This window comes from Athene cunicularia (genome assembly GCF_003259725.1).
Source record: "Athene cunicularia isolate RWA chromosome 10 unlocalized genomic scaffold, athCun1 chr10_part1, whole genome shotgun sequence".
Taxonomy (NCBI): Eukaryota; Metazoa; Chordata; class Aves; order Strigiformes; family Strigidae; genus Athene; species Athene cunicularia.
In genome coordinates this window covers 19,403,279-19,421,478 of record NW_020799112.1, presented here as the reverse complement: position 1 = coordinate 19,421,478, position 18,200 = coordinate 19,403,279, and the positions used below count along the sequence as shown (strand labels likewise).

The window sequence follows — 18,200 nt, the reverse complement described above, 5'->3', positions numbered from 1 at the left end:
TTTTTTTTTTTTTTTTTTTTCAGCGATGCTTTTGATTTTGAGCTCGGCATGATTATCGTCAGAATTAGCCAAGGATTTGATATATCTCAGGTCCTCCAGGTTCAAGGTATGTGGTGACTCAATAGTTGAATATCTATGCTGGTTACATGCTCAGCACAAGAAGGAATCTGAGCGATACTCTTGGAGTCACAGTCTGGTTTCTAGAATAGTTCCTATACCCATAACTTCTACTCCTTGCTTCTGCAGTTTCTGTCCTGACCAAAATCCTTGCTGAAGCACTGGCAGTGACAGAAGGAGGCCAAGCCTCACACATTAAGGGGCTCTACACACCAGAGAACTCTACTCCCACGGCACTTCCAGCACAGATGCAGACTAAAGAAGTAAAATCGTGCTGTGCCCCAGCAGCCAGTCACTCTGCAGCATGTCTCCTTCCTGCTCTTGGCACATCTCTGTCCCTCTGCCCACCTGTGATCTCTGGGACTGGTGGGAATCAGAAAGATGCACTTTTGGTACCACCTCTGTGGAATGCTTGGGCCCAGAAAGTCCCTGCCCATGCAAAAACCTGGAACCCACAAGAAACCTCAATTCTCTTTTTCACCTTTTTGTTCACTCTTCCTTAGATTAGCAGTGCGTTTCTCAGGGGGAAAGGGAAAACCTCCCACCATACCACAACCATTCAGGAAGATGTGCCATCTGGGTGGAAAAGGCTGAGACACAGAGCATGCAGGCAGCTGCACCTAAACAAGGGGCTTCCAAGAGCCATATGCAATGGTGGCCTTCATTTTTCCTTTTCCTCTTTAGGACACAGAGGTCTTACTGGTTCCTCAGGTACCCTGGGGAGGGAATGACTCCACATAAAAACCCCATCAGAACAATTCTCTAAGTTTTCAGTATGATAATTTTCCCACTTCTTGTAAATTAGTCCACTTGAGCAGACATAGACTAAACCTGAACATTACTCCTAGCGTCCCTCGTCCTCCCCAAGAGATAAATGTTTTGTGTTATAAATGAATTAGATAAAAATCTATAAAGGAACATAGGCAGGCATAAAAAAGAATGGCAACTCTTTGCTGCCGCCTGCTGTAAATCTGCCTCCAGCTTCTCCGGTTTCCCAGAGACACAGGGACTGCGCTCAGAACGGCTGGGAAGAACACCCAGAAAGGACATAAACACCTGAGCTAATTAAAACCAAAATTAACTCCCCATTAAAGAGGGCGGATTCCAGGATGAGGCAACCCTCAATATCAAATCGTCTCTCAGAATTAAAAGGCCCCAGAGACTCATTTAAGAAACAAGAGTAGATAAATATTCACCCAGCAGAGTGGCAGCTTGATGTGCATGGAGAGCTACAGGGTAAAACTACAGTGATTTAAGAAAAAATTCCAAACTAATAATGCTTTTTTTTCTCCCCTTTGCTGATACCTGAAAGAGATCTGTCTGTCTCCTTGCTTGATGTCAGAAACTGACTGCTCAGAAGATAGAGCCATTAGAACACCAGTGAAATTACAGCAAATACCAACTTTGCATTCTTACAAACCAGCATTAAGACACAAGGAATCAGAAAGAACACAGGGGAGAAAAAAAAAAGAAAGGAAAACCCTCAAATATGCAGAAATGTTTTGAAGCAGATACAAAGTCTCTGTAGTGGAAAAAATGGCTCATTGTATCCCCTTATACTTGCTACAACATTCTGTTTAATAAAGAAACTGAAATTTCAGTTTTGAGTAACCATTAATTTAGTGACTACCATCATGTCTAATGATCAGAAGCACATGGCTGTCATGGATTCCAAAGTAAAAGAAATCATATTATTTTCTGCTGGCAACAGAGTGCCAACAGAGCCAATAATGACTGGCTAGTGAGGGTTTGGGTTGTTGTTTTGTTTTTTTTTTAAACACAATATCTTAAATGAACTTACCTCACTCTTCTTTCATGTATTAGTCAAAGAGAACTTTTCGTTATGAAAAAAGCTTACTGCAGGCAATGCCTGGATCATATTCATTAGTGCCCCACCATAATATATTCCACAATAACAAGTGGTACCTTTTTTTGCAGCAAAAGTCTAATATTGCTAAGGTGAAATTGTTCTTTTGTATTACTGAATTTACAGAGTTGATTAGCTAAGTCTTACATCTTTGCAGCAAATGCTGAAAAAATTAAAACATGAAAAATATTTCAGCACAGAAACTGATCGCATATTTAGGACCCTTTCATATTTCTGAGAATCTCAAAGTCCAAAGGCATGTGACCTTGTTCTTAGAATAGGGACTAAAGAGCTAGACCTCAATACCTCAGCTTTCTCACTTTGGGAAAACAGCTTTTCTAATGTGTTTTCAAATTCTTGGGAAACGAAACCAACCAACCAAATCCACAAATATAACTCAATAAATAGTATCTCATGTAACTAAAAAAATACAATAATACTGAATTTAATCTGGAAGAGGAAATCAGAGTAGCACTTCAGTACAGACCACTGCTGTAGGCATGGACACCCTAAATTAGGGCTTCCAGAGACGAATTCAGCTCCTTCCTCCCTATTGGTTTGCAAGGAAAAGGCATTTTAAAGGAGTTTTTCCTCCCAGCAGCTTTATATTGTGTACAAAGTACCACAACAGCAATTACATCACCATCATTATTTCAGTTAAATGATTTAATTTAAAATAGGAAGTGATGTGTAACCAGTTCCCTTACTTGTCCCATTATACAGAAGAATTAGAGAAGCTGGAGCAGGAGAGATTGGCACTGGAAGCTACCATTAAAGAAAATGATTTTGAAGAAGGAAGAAGTGGCATCTGTAGATTCTTCAGAAAAGCCAGCACACTCAATATCTCAAAACATGAAACAAAAAAGGGTAAGTTCCAAAATGCCAACTTCTCCCCAACCCTTCAATGCATCACATTTTCACCAATATGCAAACTGGACTTTGACTCCAAGGTAAAAACTGAGCTACACAGAAGCTTCTGGAACAGGACCTATCCTGCACATACCTGACCATGTAATACAGAACAGAGGGAGTGTCCTCTGCGGGTAGGACACACTACCTCATACAACACACCTAATTTTTCTTCCCCTTCATTTGCCAGATGAGCTCCTCAGCTCAGATTATGTTGAATTCAATTTGTCAAAAATAGCACATGGTTATTAACGTTTGAGGAATACAGAACAAGTTGGGGTTTATTGGTTTTCTTAATAGGGTGTTTTCAGTTTTTAAAAGAGGCCTTTTTTTCTCCTCTTTAAAGAAAATGGGAACATATGCACAATATTCAGAGCACAAGCAATCTCACTTTACTCACCATACACACACAAACCTAGCGCCCAGCTGAAAAACAGGTTAAAACAGCACTACTGCTCTATACTTTAAGCATAATTTCTTAAAAATGCACAAATGAAGGTAGTAGAAGCACTGAAAGCCCATATACAGCATGCTGTCAAATAACTGATCAACATATAACTTCAGTGTATAGGTGATGAAATCAAAATTACATTTTAGATACAGTAAAATGCTACAGAAATACAGAGAGAATTAAAGGTCTCATTTCACAATTGCTAGGCTGTAATGATAATGACTCACCTGAAGCCATGCTTGTACACAGACAAGTATTTTCAGTATTTTCACCTGCAGAGACTATTACATCTAGCTGTGCCTGCAACTCCCACAGGTATTGAGAAGATCTACAGACTGAAAACATAAAATGTCATTATTCTTTACTTGACAGACTTCAGTTCATTTTGCAGGCTTCAGTAGAATATATTTTTATAGCGAACACCACAAGAATGTGCACCCCTGTTTCAACTACCCTTTTCGATTTAGTTCAGAAATGCATAAAGGAAATACATATTACATACTTTGGCTCTATATATGAGATAGATGATGTTAATAAACATCCCTGCCTCTCCATTTTGTATACATTCATCCTCCCCAGAGTTGTTGCATCTTCCAGCATAGATGCTAGAACTGTAGAGGAAAGCAAATAACTGCTTTAGAACTATCCTGTCCACACTCTAGGCATACAGGAAAAACCAAGCAAAGCATTTTCAGAACATAGCAGATCAGAGTAAAAGCTCTAAAGAAGCTTGTCTGCTCCATTTAAAATACTGCTCTGACACTGTCTCTTTGAAATCATTGAAAGAGAAGCAGTAATAAAGACACAGGCTTCAAAACTTGGAATGAGAGAAGATACTGTTAGTACATAGGCAAGACTGTACCTTTTAAAGCCAGCCAAGCAAACAGCAAGAATGAAAGCTTATTTTCAATTAACAATGACCCTCTCAAGCATAGGGAAGTTGCTCTATACGCTTATGTTTTCTGCCTTCCAGTCTTAGCTTCACCTGTGCTCTTGCTGCACCCCGTTAGCACTCTTTTCAGGGAGCTCTTTATTTTACAACAGGCAGCTGAGCTTGTAAATGATGCAAAATGGTGCCATTTACTTCTCAAAATCTATCAGACATTTCCCAATTGCTTTTTAAGGCCCCAGTGAATTTTAGGTTAACTAGAAAGATCCAGAGAACAGATAGTCAGATAACCCTTTTCAAGATGTTATAATCTAGGGATGAAGTATTACATAAGCTTTGGTTTCTGTGTGTACTGGTATATTAAAAGTCCACAGCATCTGCGCTGTAATTTTTTTTCAGATTTAAAGGATAGAAGTTATGTCAGAAACAGTTCATTTTCCTGAAGCTTTCTCTCTACTTGGCTCCCTAAAGCTACTAGTTGCCTCACTTGTCAGAAATCCTTTCACATTTTTTTCGTTCTCATTACAGGAAGCACCATTAACACAATGCAGTCAATGCATGTGGGTGAATTCAATCAGAAGCTGCTAGAAGCCAGCACTCAATTTAAAAAGAAGCAAGGCAAAGGAACAATTGACATTTGGTGGCTGTTCGATGATGGCGGTAAGGAATTTGAGTGAGAACCCCAGGGAGAGAGATTTCTGTGTTACCAAATATAAAGACAGACTTGGGAACTTGCACAAAACTGTTTTCTTTTAAAATAACGTAGTCCATTTTCTGTCTGGCTTAAATGTTTTAAAGATTAATTTACGTCCAACACTGCTGAAGTGAAGGATGGTATTTTTACCACACAATGTACTCATTTGATCTTCCTGCAATTTTATATGTTCTTCCAGGTCTAACGATCCTAATTCCTTACATTCTAACTATCAGGAAGAAGTGGAAAAATTGCAAATTAAGGATATTCACTGGAGGAAAAGTCAACAGGATTGAAGAAGAAAAACTAGTGTAAATATAACTATATTGGTCTCACTGTTTAAAGAGTTTGAACTGATGCTGAATATAATGCATTTATAGAAGGAAGCTGAGAATTTCTCAGCAGAGCTGGTTTGTTGTACAGTGGGCAGTATGAAAAAAACCCGATGTATTTGATAGAAAGGTGTTGAGCTTATGGCATAGCCCTCAAGGCTCAGTGTAAATGGTGATTACCAAGGGAAACTCACATCCAGCAATTTTCCCCATTAATAGCTCATATTCCCTTCTCTAAGAGCAGCGGTCTGCACTCTGTAATGAGAATATAATTAGTTTTATGGGATTTACATTAGATTGTCCAGTTAACAGTAAGTGAAATTGCACATGAAGCTTCTCATATGCAAATACCATAGACAGATAGCTCACATAAATGTGATTAACCGTGGTAAAATGTAAAGAAGTTAAAGAGCAAGTTAATAAACTTTAAGACTGTGGCTCCATCAGTTTTAAGGATTACCCTAAAGATAACATACTTCTGTAGAAGAGATTCAGAAGTGTTTGTACAAACTAGTCTTATCATTGGGTAAAGCCTTACAGCTGCTCAAGAACCTGCAGGGAAGTGTTCTCTGCTCCCTGTGCAGAGTATGCCCAGGCTTGGCTGTTCAGGACTGCAGTCAGCTCCTGCATCTAAGCACTCAAGTCACCAAATTTCCCTTGAGAGGAAGTAGGAGTTTTTGACATCAAATGGCATTTGTCAAAACAGGACAGATCCTCACAGAGGCAGTTCTGGCACCTGTATACACCGCTTGTCCTACAAAAGCCAGAGTGAACAGCAAACTCAGTACAGTTGACAATGACCTAGCTTGTCTCCAATATGGGTATGTATTTCTACCCAAACACTAGCTTTCCTCAACAGCATATTCTACCCACCACACACAGAAGCCTTTAAAGATGCAAATCCAGAGGCCGGGTGGCTATTCCATTCCCTAGGTAGATCTAATGCAACAACATCCAAGGACTATTTCATTCACTTTATTTCCAACTCAGAAATTAAATTTATATTTACATTAAATTCATATTTACATTAAATTTATCTGGACATGTAATTCCCCAAATACTAAAACCTTTCCACAGAAGTTGAGAGTTTGCTTTTCTGGTGCTCAAAACAAGGATTGCCCCAAGGGACATGAAGATTTATATAAGCAGTATGTTGCTCTTATATAAAAAAAGAACAGGTAAATTCTCAGGTCATAAGCAAATATGTATTTCTATCACGGTTTGCTCCTAGGAACTTTCTGACCTTTTCAAATTCCAAAGCTTACATACCAAAAAAAAAAAAAAAAAAAAAAAAAAAAAAAAAAAACCATGCTTCAACTGAAGGCAAAAGTGACCTAACTAACCTCTTTAACCTCAGCACAAACACACAAAGCTATAAACTATTCCTCCTGCTAATTGGGAGAGAAAAGCAAAGTATTTTCTCTGTGAAAATATGTAAAGACAACATGTGAGTAAAGCAATATAAATGCATAAATGAAAAAAATTAAGTATTGCACATCAACATCCTGGATCAAATTTTCACCAACACGTACACTACCAGTATTGTACATATTCCATGCATAGAATTCTGGTAATAATAGAACAAAAGTCTGCTGTAAGTATTGGAGAATTCTGTCCTACTGTATTCTGAATACATTTCCTTTATAATTCAAGTCTTTGCAAATACCTGAAGCACCATTTTTCCCAAAAATGTAAACACCCTTCCCTCTGTCTGCTATTAATTTCCATTTTTTGTGATTTTCATCGATCATCAGCTAAATGAATTATACTACAGCAATCACATCAATCCAGTTCTGTAATTGGAAACTGAAACACTAAAGCATTTAAAGTAATTTGTCATATAGTTAAAGATAATGAGACAACTGCATTTGATATCTTAACTCATTTATAAGTGCTCTTTGATGCAATGCACTCAGAAATATAGTGATAAAACGTTCTCTCTTTTGTTTTCAGGATGGCTTCACTTCTAAGCAAATTCAGAATAAAATTCGCTGACATTAATATCATTTGTGATATCAATATAAAGCCCAACAAAGAGAGGTAAGAAACATTACCAAAATCCATTATTTAGCAGCTGGCCTTTATCAGGAGCCTGTTTCTTTTATGTTGAGGATTAAAAAAACCCCAAAACACACCACAAAGAATAACATTGTCACTTTAGTGCAATCATATTCTAAGCACCTAAGGCAGGAAAAGAACCTTTTAACTATCACAGTTCAAAGGATCAAAAGCATAGGCAGTCTTTTTCTCTATGTTGTAATGATAAGACTTAATTTTAGTAAAGACTAATTACATACCATAGTTTTGAGCCACTAAATTTAACAGACATTTTATGATGGCTTTTCATATCTGTTTAGATTGCAATAGAATTCCCTTCATCATATTATTGAGTCAGTCACAGTTCTCTTATAAACTTACCAACTCTGCCAACTCAGCCTTCTGGGTTTTACCATGAATTCATAAACTTAATATTCTTCTGGCCAAACATAAGCACACTTCTCACTTCCCATGAGGAAAATATTATAATAGTCCCCTACTGTGACGGGCGGAGGAAGCAAGCAGTCGATTCAATGTGAATGATAGAGCAAGCTTCAACTTTATAGAAAGAAATCACCCCTTATATAAGCACTCTACAATAATCATACATACTACTCACAAATCTATTGGTTACATGTAAAAGGCTACATTAAAATATCCCAGCCCCTTGTGGCATCTCAGGCATGTCACATCATCTTCCTTCTTCTGGCTTGCTTTCTTTCCCAAGGCCATTCCTTTATCATACACAAGGTCATAATGTACCTCAGTTTCTCTCTTTGTTAACATAACAGTCCTTTATTAGCATAACTGTACCCTGGGTTTTTTTCCTTTGTTTACCTCAGATAGCTGCAATCAGCTTCTGCAGAGACCCATGGCCTTGCTCTCTGCAAGCCGTTCTCCGACACCCTACCACTCAAATATAATGAAGGTTCAGTGTTTTTAAAAACTAACTTACCTACAGAATTAATGCTCCTAGGCAGAGGTTAGGGAGTTGGTAAAACAGTTGCTCGGGAAGCTCCACCTCCAGCTGTATTAGCTGAAAAAAAAAAAAAAAAAATCTTCAAGCCCTTGCTTTCTAAATCATATTTCTGTAGAAAACACCTATTGCTTCTGCTTCATGTAGACAAAAGTATATAGCAGGTTGCTCAGGGAAAAAGTGAATCCTAACTCAATTGACAATATTGTTCTTGGCCTTAAAGATCCTCTGAATACATTCAGACCTTGCTATGCTCTCTTCCATCCCGTCTCTTACTCCCCTCTTGATAGGTCCACACCTGTTTCATAGTCAAAGGGCTCGTCCACCCAAAGCCTTTCCTCTGAGTTCAAATCCAATCTCAGTTTAGTCTCTTAATCCTTCCGTGTCCCATTTCTCTACACACACATAACTTTGTAAAAACAACATTACATTCACCAGTGTTTCTACAGTGCATTAGAGATTTTCAGCAATTAAAGAATATAAAGATTTTATTACTAGATTCCTAAAGTCACATATTAGTGCCCTCTTGATCTCTTAGTTAATGTTTTTTAATTTTTACAAAGAACAGTGCAGAACACTCCTCTTTTTTTCTGGTACTATGCAGTGATTTTACATTAATAAAAGCTATCAAAAAGAATTTGTATCTGTCATTAACATAAAAACCAAAGACATTTGCTGCATCAGCACTATCTGAACAGAACAAGTGAATATTGTGCCAGACACTTGCCAGACCACTGTATCTCTCTCCCAGCTAGGCATCCCATTTATTTCCCTAATAATTAGATTATCACTATTTTACATACTGAAACAGACACTAAGGCTGTTGACAAACTCTCTGGCAACTTAACAACAGCAACATTAAATGCTCCATGTCACAGCCTTTAACCCACCTCTTGACTTTTGCCATATAGCAAAGTCCAACCTGTGCCCAGCTTCCCGCTTCCCTTCACAGCAAGGCCTGTCAGCATGAAGTGCTCATACAAATTCACTTACATTAATATAGAAGAAACTCTCCAACGTCTCTGTGGTATGATAGAAACTTTCAACAAAGGGGCAAGCAGGGAAGTACAGAAGAACAATAAGGTTCTCCAGATGACGACAGTCAAAAGCTTCCAGAAACAAACTGAAATTTAGAGAGGAAATCTGTGGAAAAGTTGGGAAATGAACACAAATCTGAGCCCCCCTATAGCAAAAAAAAAAAACAAAAAACCAAACCCAAAAACAAAACAAAACAAAAAAACCCACCCAAACACTGCGTTTCTTTAAGCCCCTTGCCACTGGAGATGTGTATCTGTTTCTCTATTTCATTAAAACTCTAAGAGTGAAACTGTATCAGTCAGGTGATTGCTCCAGCTAATGCAACAACAATAATAAAAGCTCAGTATTTATGAGGAAAGCCATTGTTAATTGTTATTGTTAACATTAGTAACCAATATTGTTAACATTAGTAACCAATCTACTGCAGTTTGGAGTTACTGTAGAAATAATTTCATTATTTTTGCTACAACCAGGAAAATACAGAAAATTCTCTGCAACTATAATAGGCCAAATGCAGTGTTTAATTATCCGCAAATAACCCCAACATATTGAAGCGGCACGGATATAACTTGGGGCACAATGTAGCAAAGAATAGTTAAAGATTTTGCATGTTTTTCAGCTACTATTATAGTCAGTGGGGCCTGCCATACAGAGTGTCTGAAATAAGTTAGTGAGTTCATACCCTGCAGCAAGGCCTCCTTTGTAATTCCTGTTTCAGCTGGAAATTCTTTGAAGAGATGATTGAACCATATCGCCTCCATGAAAGCTGCAAAGATATAACAACTGCTGAGAAATTAAAGCGAGAGACTCCATGGAAAATTACAGATGCAGAGCTGGAAGCATTCAAGGAGAAGGTAAAGCCTGGTCCTACCTCTTTACATCTGTGCCTTTTCTTACACTCCAGATGTTTGAAGTGATTAGTAAGAAAATGTGAAATACCAGATACGGAATTAGAAACATGATATGTACAAACCTGTATTTGATATTTACAAATTGGATTTCTATTGTAAACACTGCAGAGGTGTGCATTATTCAGCACTCTAAGACCTTGGCATGTTTACACAGTATTTTCCAGGCTGATGAGCAGCTCTGCCCGTACCAGAGCCAGTCAGATGAAAACCACCTCTGAACCAGAAGCCACACAGTACTGCACTGAGCCTGAGCTAGTAAGATCTGCTGAGAGGTTTATTAAATGGCTCTGATGTTTTAGAGCTTGAACCTTCTAGAGTGCAGTTCCAGACATTCACCACTTTGGGAAATTTAGAACTGAATTCAGAGCCTACAGCTGGCTCTAGGAATTTTTCCAAAGGCAAGATTCAACACCGATTCTTACCTCAATGGCAGAGTGAAGACTAAACCTGCCTACAACCAGGAGTTCTCACACAGTACAGAGACCCTCTAAGGCTGACGTTGGCTGATCCACGGGGTGAATTAGAGCCTGGGCTGCATTTAATTTTGTCAGAACATACCTTTTTTAGTAATGAACTGCCAGGCTTCATCACACCAGTGCTGAAAGGATACTGCTAACTCTTCCACCCTTAAGAGACAAGTTCTCCTCTAACTCACAGAGAATTAATCTACCAATTTTATTTATGGTTCCTGTTGGATTAACCTGAGTGCACTGAGAGTTTAGTTATCTCCACTTTATGGTGCTGCTAACTTCCTCAGCAGAGCAAGGATTGTGAGTCTGAGCCCAGAGGCGCTAAAGGTCACAGCCTGACATATTAACATAAGCTGAAATCAATGGTGATTTAAGATAACACACTATACTACTGACTCCAGTGGCCGGGAAGCAGACTGACTGCTCACTGTATTACCCTTTTCACAGATTTGATAACCAGCATAAAGTTATGGTAGTCAGCTGTGGGCAGAAAACTTTTGAAGTACTCTCGGCATAAATCATCAGCACTTGGGAGTCGGAGTCCTTAGAACATCTCAGTATAAAAGACAACAGGAATATAACCCCAGACATAAACACTTGTGTGCAGATCCAGTGAGGATACAACAGGAAAAAAATACATGATTAAGCTTGGTCTTGTCTAGGTCACCAACTAAGGAACCAGGAAAAAAAAACCCCACAGGTTGAAAGCAGTCAGCAATATGAAAATGCCAAATCTCTCTATAAAATAAGTTCAGCAACAAAAAGTTTAGCTTACACACCTGGAAAGACATGCCCCTTATCTTCAGAAGTAAGGCAGTCCTGGGAATTTTACGGAGGACATTAGAACACATTTAAAATTCAAGAGAGAGAAACCTGGCAGCACAGATAAAGGGTGATGTTATAGAATGACTCTCATGAGATAACAACTAGCTAAATTGTAAGGATTCTTACCTATATAACATATTTTAAAGAACAGCAAAATTTCTGTAAAGAAGGAAAATTTAAGGTCTGGAGAGAAACCCCAGCTTTTTACCTTCTCCAGGGAAAGAGAGAATAATATATAAGACCAGTTAAGATACATCTATCTCCCATGATGCAATTTCCCCATACACAAACCTGCCCTGGTTTCTTGTTCCCTCTGACTTGTGTTAAATTATAAAAATTTTGAGGGCCTGAGCCTGACCATAGAGTAATCTTGGTTGAATCTCAAAGTAACAGTCATTTATGCCATTTGTAGAAGTCCATACAAATACACAATATATAAAGCAGCCAAGTCTTACTCCAGACTCCTGGTCTTCTGTAGGAGGTGAATTTCTGGCAAGCTGCTCATTCACACACTGACATTGGGCCCTACCAGCATGGCAGCTGGACACTTACAAAACAGATGAATTAATACATTAACCACCATCAAACAATAGCACAAAAGAGGCTCTGTACAGTTCCTATACTCCATAGCCAAAGAAATACTTAAAAACTGTGTCTGAGCCAGCTCTGGTGCTGTGTCGGTACAAAAATAATCCCCATCCCCAGGAAATCTTACACAGTGGTGAACAACTCTGGCCCCACATAACTATACTAAGCAAGCAGCATCGGCTTAGCCTCATACTTTGCCACCTCTATCACTCTGGCCCACAGAGCAGACCTGGCTTTCAATGTTGCCTAAGCAACAGCAGAAAATCTCGTGGGCAATGTGTAGTGCAGAAGTCCGTAAGGCACCAGAACTGAGTGAGGATCACTGACCTAACTGATTTTTTTTTCTTTTCCCCCGTTTTGTTTTAATCAGAGTTACCGTCAAGTCCGTCTGAATGAACTCTTACAAGAACATTCAAGGGCAGCTAACCTCATTGTCCTGTGAGTTGCAAGATTTTGGTTCTAACTTGGAGAATAAAGGGATTCTGGACTAGAGCAACAGAAACACTTGGGTTAATTTATTGAGGGCAAAAATAATCTTTTAAGTACTTTTTGAAGAACTTGCATCTGGACTGATGGTTCTCTGGGATAATACTGAATATTAATCTTTCCTATTAGTTCTTCATAGCTTAAAACAAAGCTCTACTCATGAAAAAGTGTCAAAAAATGTAATCTTCACATCCAAATCTACATGTTGAGTGTTACACCTGCTTACTCACCTGTAGAAAATACACATTTTCCTTTCTCTTCCCTGAATTAACAACTCCAAGTTAGGGAAAGGATTCTGTAGGTTTGCACACAGTAAATGGACTTAGTCAAGATCTACTTGGAACTATGTAAAACTGAGTAAGGATGATGCAACTGTATAAAGAGGCCACCAATAAAATTTTTTTTTTTTTTAAAAAAAGCGCACCATTTTCAGAACCAATTTTTAGTCAGAACCACATTTTGTTATAATAGCTTCAATAAATTATTTAGTGTTTGTGATGCACAGATAAACCGCTTTAGCTCTATTGAGTGTCCAAAAAAGGGTTGATCAGGTAGCGTTTACCATATATTGACCCATACTTTAAAACTCCCATCTCACAGTAATTACAGATGACAAAATAAGCTGATGGACTGCAAAACTGTGCATGTACTGTATTTTATCCTTTTAAAAATCGTATTATGCGCGGGTATTTTGACCCTGAAAATGCTTTACCGGTTCAAGGTTACAACCACAAGCAGTCCATGTCCAGTACAATTAGCCACGTTAATGGCACTAACGAGGTGAGCAAGTTTGCAAGACTAAGGCCTAATGGTAGCTTTGTGCTTTAGAAGATTAAAACAATCAGGTAGTCTAATTATGAACAGAGTTGTATATGAACAGTTGATTTTTTTCTACTTAATATTTAGTGAGATGCATGTTATCAGGGCTACGACCATCTGCATAATCTTCATTTTATTTTTCTCTCTGTCTAAACAGGAGCCTTCCAGTGGCAAGAAAAGGAGTAGTATCTGACTACCTGTATATGGCTTGGCTAGAAATTCTCTCCAAGAACCTTCCTCCAGTCTTAATGGTCAGGGGAAACCACAAAAACGTACTGACTTTCTATTCTTAGGAAAACAACAGTGCCTAGAATATCCCTTGCTTGATTTCAACACCTACATTGTTAATGGCAGTGATTTATTAAAGACACATTTATCTAATACAGATCTAAAACAAAACTAATCGACAGAAAATTTTTCAAAAATTCCAAAGCAACACAGTGAAGAATTAAGACACACAAAAAAAAAAAAAAAAAAAAAAAAGAAAAAGTAAATGGTCCCTGCTGGCGTTACACTCTAGTACAGGCAAAAGAAGGAAAATCTACCTATATATATATATATATATATATATATGTGTGTGTGTATATATGTATGTCTCGTGGGGGATATATATATATATATATATCACATGAAACAGCAAATATTTTGAACACACAAGGGAAAAAAATCCACTAATTTTGTAACGTATTGAAAATGCTTTTTATACGTAGTCTAGAAAGCAGAAATTAACCACTACAATACAAAAAGCATCAAATCTATAAATAAATACTTCTTTCAAATTGCACTGTCATAGATGATTAATAGACAGGATTACAGTGAAATGCACCAACGTGGGGGAGAGAAGAAAACCTGTATGGAATCCATCAGTTCAAAGTCATAAACTGATATAATGCAAGTAGAGTACCTGTGATGCTGTTTAATTATAATATTGCCAAATTAAGACCTATGCATGCAGCAGATGCTTTTACCTAAATTGTTCTGCTAATTTATATTAATTCAAATGCTTCTAATTAACTGACAAACAAAAAAAAAAGTTATATATTTAAAAATATGGACTCTATATGACAAGACTTGATAATGAATTTTCAAGCTCTGACATGGAATGGAATGTGTGATTGCAATAATTAAATGTGGTAAGTAAATTTCACAAAGAAATTAGTGAAATACTAAATATTCTGGCAAATTTTGCTATGAATGTTAGGGTTAATACAATCTGACATTATACTTTGGGATAACATGTACAATGATTTATGTGATCAGAAAAAACAAAACCTCCATTAGCTGGGTTGAATGCCTTATTTTTTGATTTATATAAAATATCTCTCTTATTTTCAGACTTTCTAAATAATATTCATTATACACTAACTTAAAATAAAGGAAATCCATTAAGTTGTGTAATTTTTCTATTTACTATTCTGCAACATTATAGCACTTTATAATTTCAGCTGACAATAAAAGCAGCTTCTCTTTTTAATGAGGAAAGCTATATCCTATGTATAAACATTATTTAAATTAAAGACCATTAAGGAACGCAGCTAATTTAATTATTGTAGTTCTGTAACTTTACAGAGATCAACTGAATTCTAAGCCCCAGGAAAGCCAGGGGACCCTGAATTTCACTAAATGTTTATTTTAAAGCAAGCCTCAGCTTCCATCTTTGCTTGAATTATTAGAATTTAACTTACAGAAGGTCTAGTACTCCATCACGAAAAATGATGAATATTTGATATTCACATTTTTCCAAGTTCAACAGCAGCAATTCAGCAGAAACTGGTAATGTAGCCCCATAATCCATGTTTTATTTTCTCCATCTATTAACGGCAGGATATGAAATACTGCTATTTCCTCATAATGTTCTTCCTTCGCTGTTTCTTACACATTTACAACCAGGCTGAAGGATCATTTCGCAGTTTAACTGCATGACACAGATATACGAGTTTCCTAGATATACTAGGCTTCCCGCACAGTTGTGAGCAAACCAAACCTCACATTCTGCACCTGCAAAACAGGGAGATCATCCTCATCCTTCACAACGATGTCAGCAGCGATACCGGAGCTTGTTACATGCCACCAGGTCTTTCCACCTTTGTAGAACTGCAATGGCCACCGTCTTTTCCACCTCACTTCAGACACCAAACAGGTATAATCTGCGTGTATAATAGTACCTGGACAGTCAATGCCGAGAAGAAGAGCTTTTAGGAAGGCTCCACTTAAGCCTTCAGTGTTTCTTACCACAATCTACGGAAGGACTTTCAATTATCTACTTGAGTGAGGACTGATTCCTAAATATTCCCAGGTCCTGTAATTCTCAGTCTACAGGGAACATTGACCCAAACTGATCTGGGGGACCTAAGCAGATCCAAAAAGAGAAGGAGCACAATATGAACCAGCTAATTGCACTTTCAATACTTTTTGCAAACAAACACAGCTCTGTGGGCACCGCAACAATAAATCCCACGAGGTACATTTCTAAATGAACAGCCATCAAAAACTCAGGATTAACATACACATTTATCTAAAATGCCTTGCTTAGGCTACAGTGATTAATTAGAAGATGCATCCACACCACAAAGCTATGGGATTTATAACGAGCAGCACAAACTCTAGACGCAACAGTGCTTAACTACCTGGAAGTGTTATTTCCACAAATTCACAAGTAATTTCAACACAGCAGTTTCCTAGGAGCTTCTATTTCTTGCTCCTCACCATGATTTCTGAAATGTGTCCCTGACCGATTTGGAGAGCATACTAATTATGGACGATCTTAAATTGCAACTTCGATTGGAAGGTTTTGTTAGTCCACCTACCTCCTTTCTCGCTCTGTAACAGATACTTTCTCTTTTACATAAATTATGCATAAAACAACTGCTGAATTTTAATCACCATGTTAGCAACTGAATTCTAATTACAAGTTTAACATCTCTAGAAAAACTACGGCTCTAAAACTGTCTACCACATTTTGAGCTTGTATCACACTACCAACTCTGCAGGTTTCTACAATCTAGGGTTGATTTGTTCAGCCACAACTAAGGCAAGCATAGATAAGGTGACCAGGGACATTAACCTTGAAAAGATCAACTCTACGAAGCAAGAACAAAGAATGTTTTGAGTATTCTTCAAAAGTCTAGGCATCCTGCAAAGCTAAGCTTGTGCCTCAGGGCCTGTTAAAATGGTTCACTACTGCTCCTCTCATTAGTGAATATTACCTTTCCCTCCTAATGTTAGTGGAGCTTCAACAGGTATCACAGAATGCATTTTATCACAGTTCAGAGAATACATTTTCCTTAAATCTTTTTACAACAGCTAGCAAGTTGTCCATCCTGATCACACAGCCCTAGGGCATAGTGTTTAGGAATGGTAATTGGTGTCCCTACCTAGTGCTCCAGAACAGCATTCTTCCAAAGTTGTGCCTTTCACTGTATTTTCAGTTCCCAACAGAGATTAGTTTTAGGCGGTTTTGGTTTTTTTATTTATTAATTTTATTTCTGAATCAGAAACCAAATCACTGTGAGAGACAGCTGTTCTAAGTGAGACTGAGTGGGGAATCTCTCTTTTAAATCCACAGTTTTCTTCTCATAAAAATGCTCACACTAACACCAAAGCTTCAGTGGGGAGAATTTTAGGGATTATTATCCCTGAAAGCAGCTCTATGTTTCTTTCTGTGTACAACAAAGCAGCCTCCACTCCTACTCTCAATCTAGTTAAAAGACAGATAATTTCAGTTTATCTCACTATTGTTTTTCAAAGTCAGGAGGAAATGCCTAATGGAGAGCAGCACTAATCAACAGGCAAGAATGCAGGAATGTTGACCAACCATCTACAGAGCAAGCAGCACATTCCCAGAACCAAGGCAAACCTGCCCAGACTTAAAGCACAGGGTTGTTTCCTTGTAAAGATCTGGAGAAAGAAGTGTCGCTTGGTTGAGGCCTTTCTCCTTGATAATATGTTTGGATGAGTCCTCTTGTCTATTATTCATGGACTTTCAGGCTACTTTGGATGCAGTTTAGAACCCAACCTGTCTCACCAGGCTTTCAAACCATTGATAAAATTAGTCCTTTTCTACACTATAATGCAAGATGCAGTTGTAACCTCTATAATGTTCTGCTTGTATAAATAACCATTTATAATTATATATCCATTTGATACAGCTTGAAGTCTTATAAACTTCCAGTTTGTGGATGGCTTACATCAGAAGTCATAAAATATCCTAAGTAGCTTTTTCACATAGGTCTTTGATACATACACATTCCCATTCAGTGCATACTATTAAGACTGAAAATGCTAAACAGCAACAAAAGAAACCCCAAACTGCAGTATTCTTCAAAATATTTTCCACAGTTGGACTGCAACGTGTAGCAATGGTTTCACTGCCATCTGGCTGCGTTTATAAGATGTATCATAGCAAAAAGACAATCACAATACGCTTTGATCTTTAAAAAGTCACAAAGAACGGTTGTTTGACAAAATTTAGACCAGCAAACAGAACTCCGAGAGTCTGTAGCTGTTTTGCACGGAGAAAAATCCATCCATCAGTGGTCAAGGGCAAGTGTTGCAACCATGAATCCAAGGGGCACCGCTGTCAGCCCACAGCACGAAGAACTAAGGGGGCATTTACTGAGGGCTGTCACAGATGGGATGGCAAAAGAGGGCGGTGAAAACCATCATGAGAGCACTCTGCTCCGAGCCAGAAGAACAAGACGAGCGGAGCACTGATAAATTTTCCTACCCACAGCCTCAGCGGGGAGGGGGAGCGGATCCTTCCTAAGGCGACCGCTCCCACCTGACAATTTC

At 38.1% G+C, this 18,200-nt stretch overlaps 1 protein-coding gene and 1 long non-coding RNA gene across 3 annotated transcripts in view; one reads left to right on the top strand and one right to left on the bottom strand.

The window, feature by feature from the left end:
- Positions 1–10,116, bottom strand: part of LOC113484103 — a 29,111-nt gene extending 18,995 nt beyond the window's left edge. The window contains exons 1-3 of the long non-coding RNA XR_003399156.1: positions 9,993–10,116; positions 8,252–8,332; positions 3,572–3,679 (exon numbers count right to left, since the gene is read on the bottom strand). This is a non-coding gene — a long non-coding RNA (uncharacterized LOC113484103). The remainder of the gene's footprint in view (positions 1–3,571; positions 3,680–8,251; positions 8,333–9,992) is intronic.
- Positions 1–13,840, top strand: part of SLC12A1 (solute carrier family 12 member 1) — a 47,399-nt gene extending 33,559 nt beyond the window's left edge. For both annotated transcript variants that reach the window (XM_026856264.1, XM_026856265.1), the window contains exons 19-26: positions 24–106; positions 2,708–2,851; positions 4,762–4,893; positions 5,127–5,238; positions 7,213–7,299; positions 10,029–10,164; positions 12,475–12,542; positions 13,567–13,840. In XM_026856264.1, coding sequence (XP_026712065.1) covers positions 24–106; positions 2,708–2,851; positions 4,762–4,893; positions 5,127–5,238; positions 7,213–7,299; positions 10,029–10,164; positions 12,475–12,542; positions 13,567–13,702 — 898 coding nt within the window. In that variant the 3' untranslated portion in view covers positions 13,703–13,840. The remainder of the gene's footprint in view (positions 1–23; positions 107–2,707; positions 2,852–4,761; positions 4,894–5,126; positions 5,239–7,212; positions 7,300–10,028; positions 10,165–12,474; positions 12,543–13,566) is intronic.
- The last annotated feature ends 4,360 nt before the right edge of the window (positions 13,841–18,200 follow it).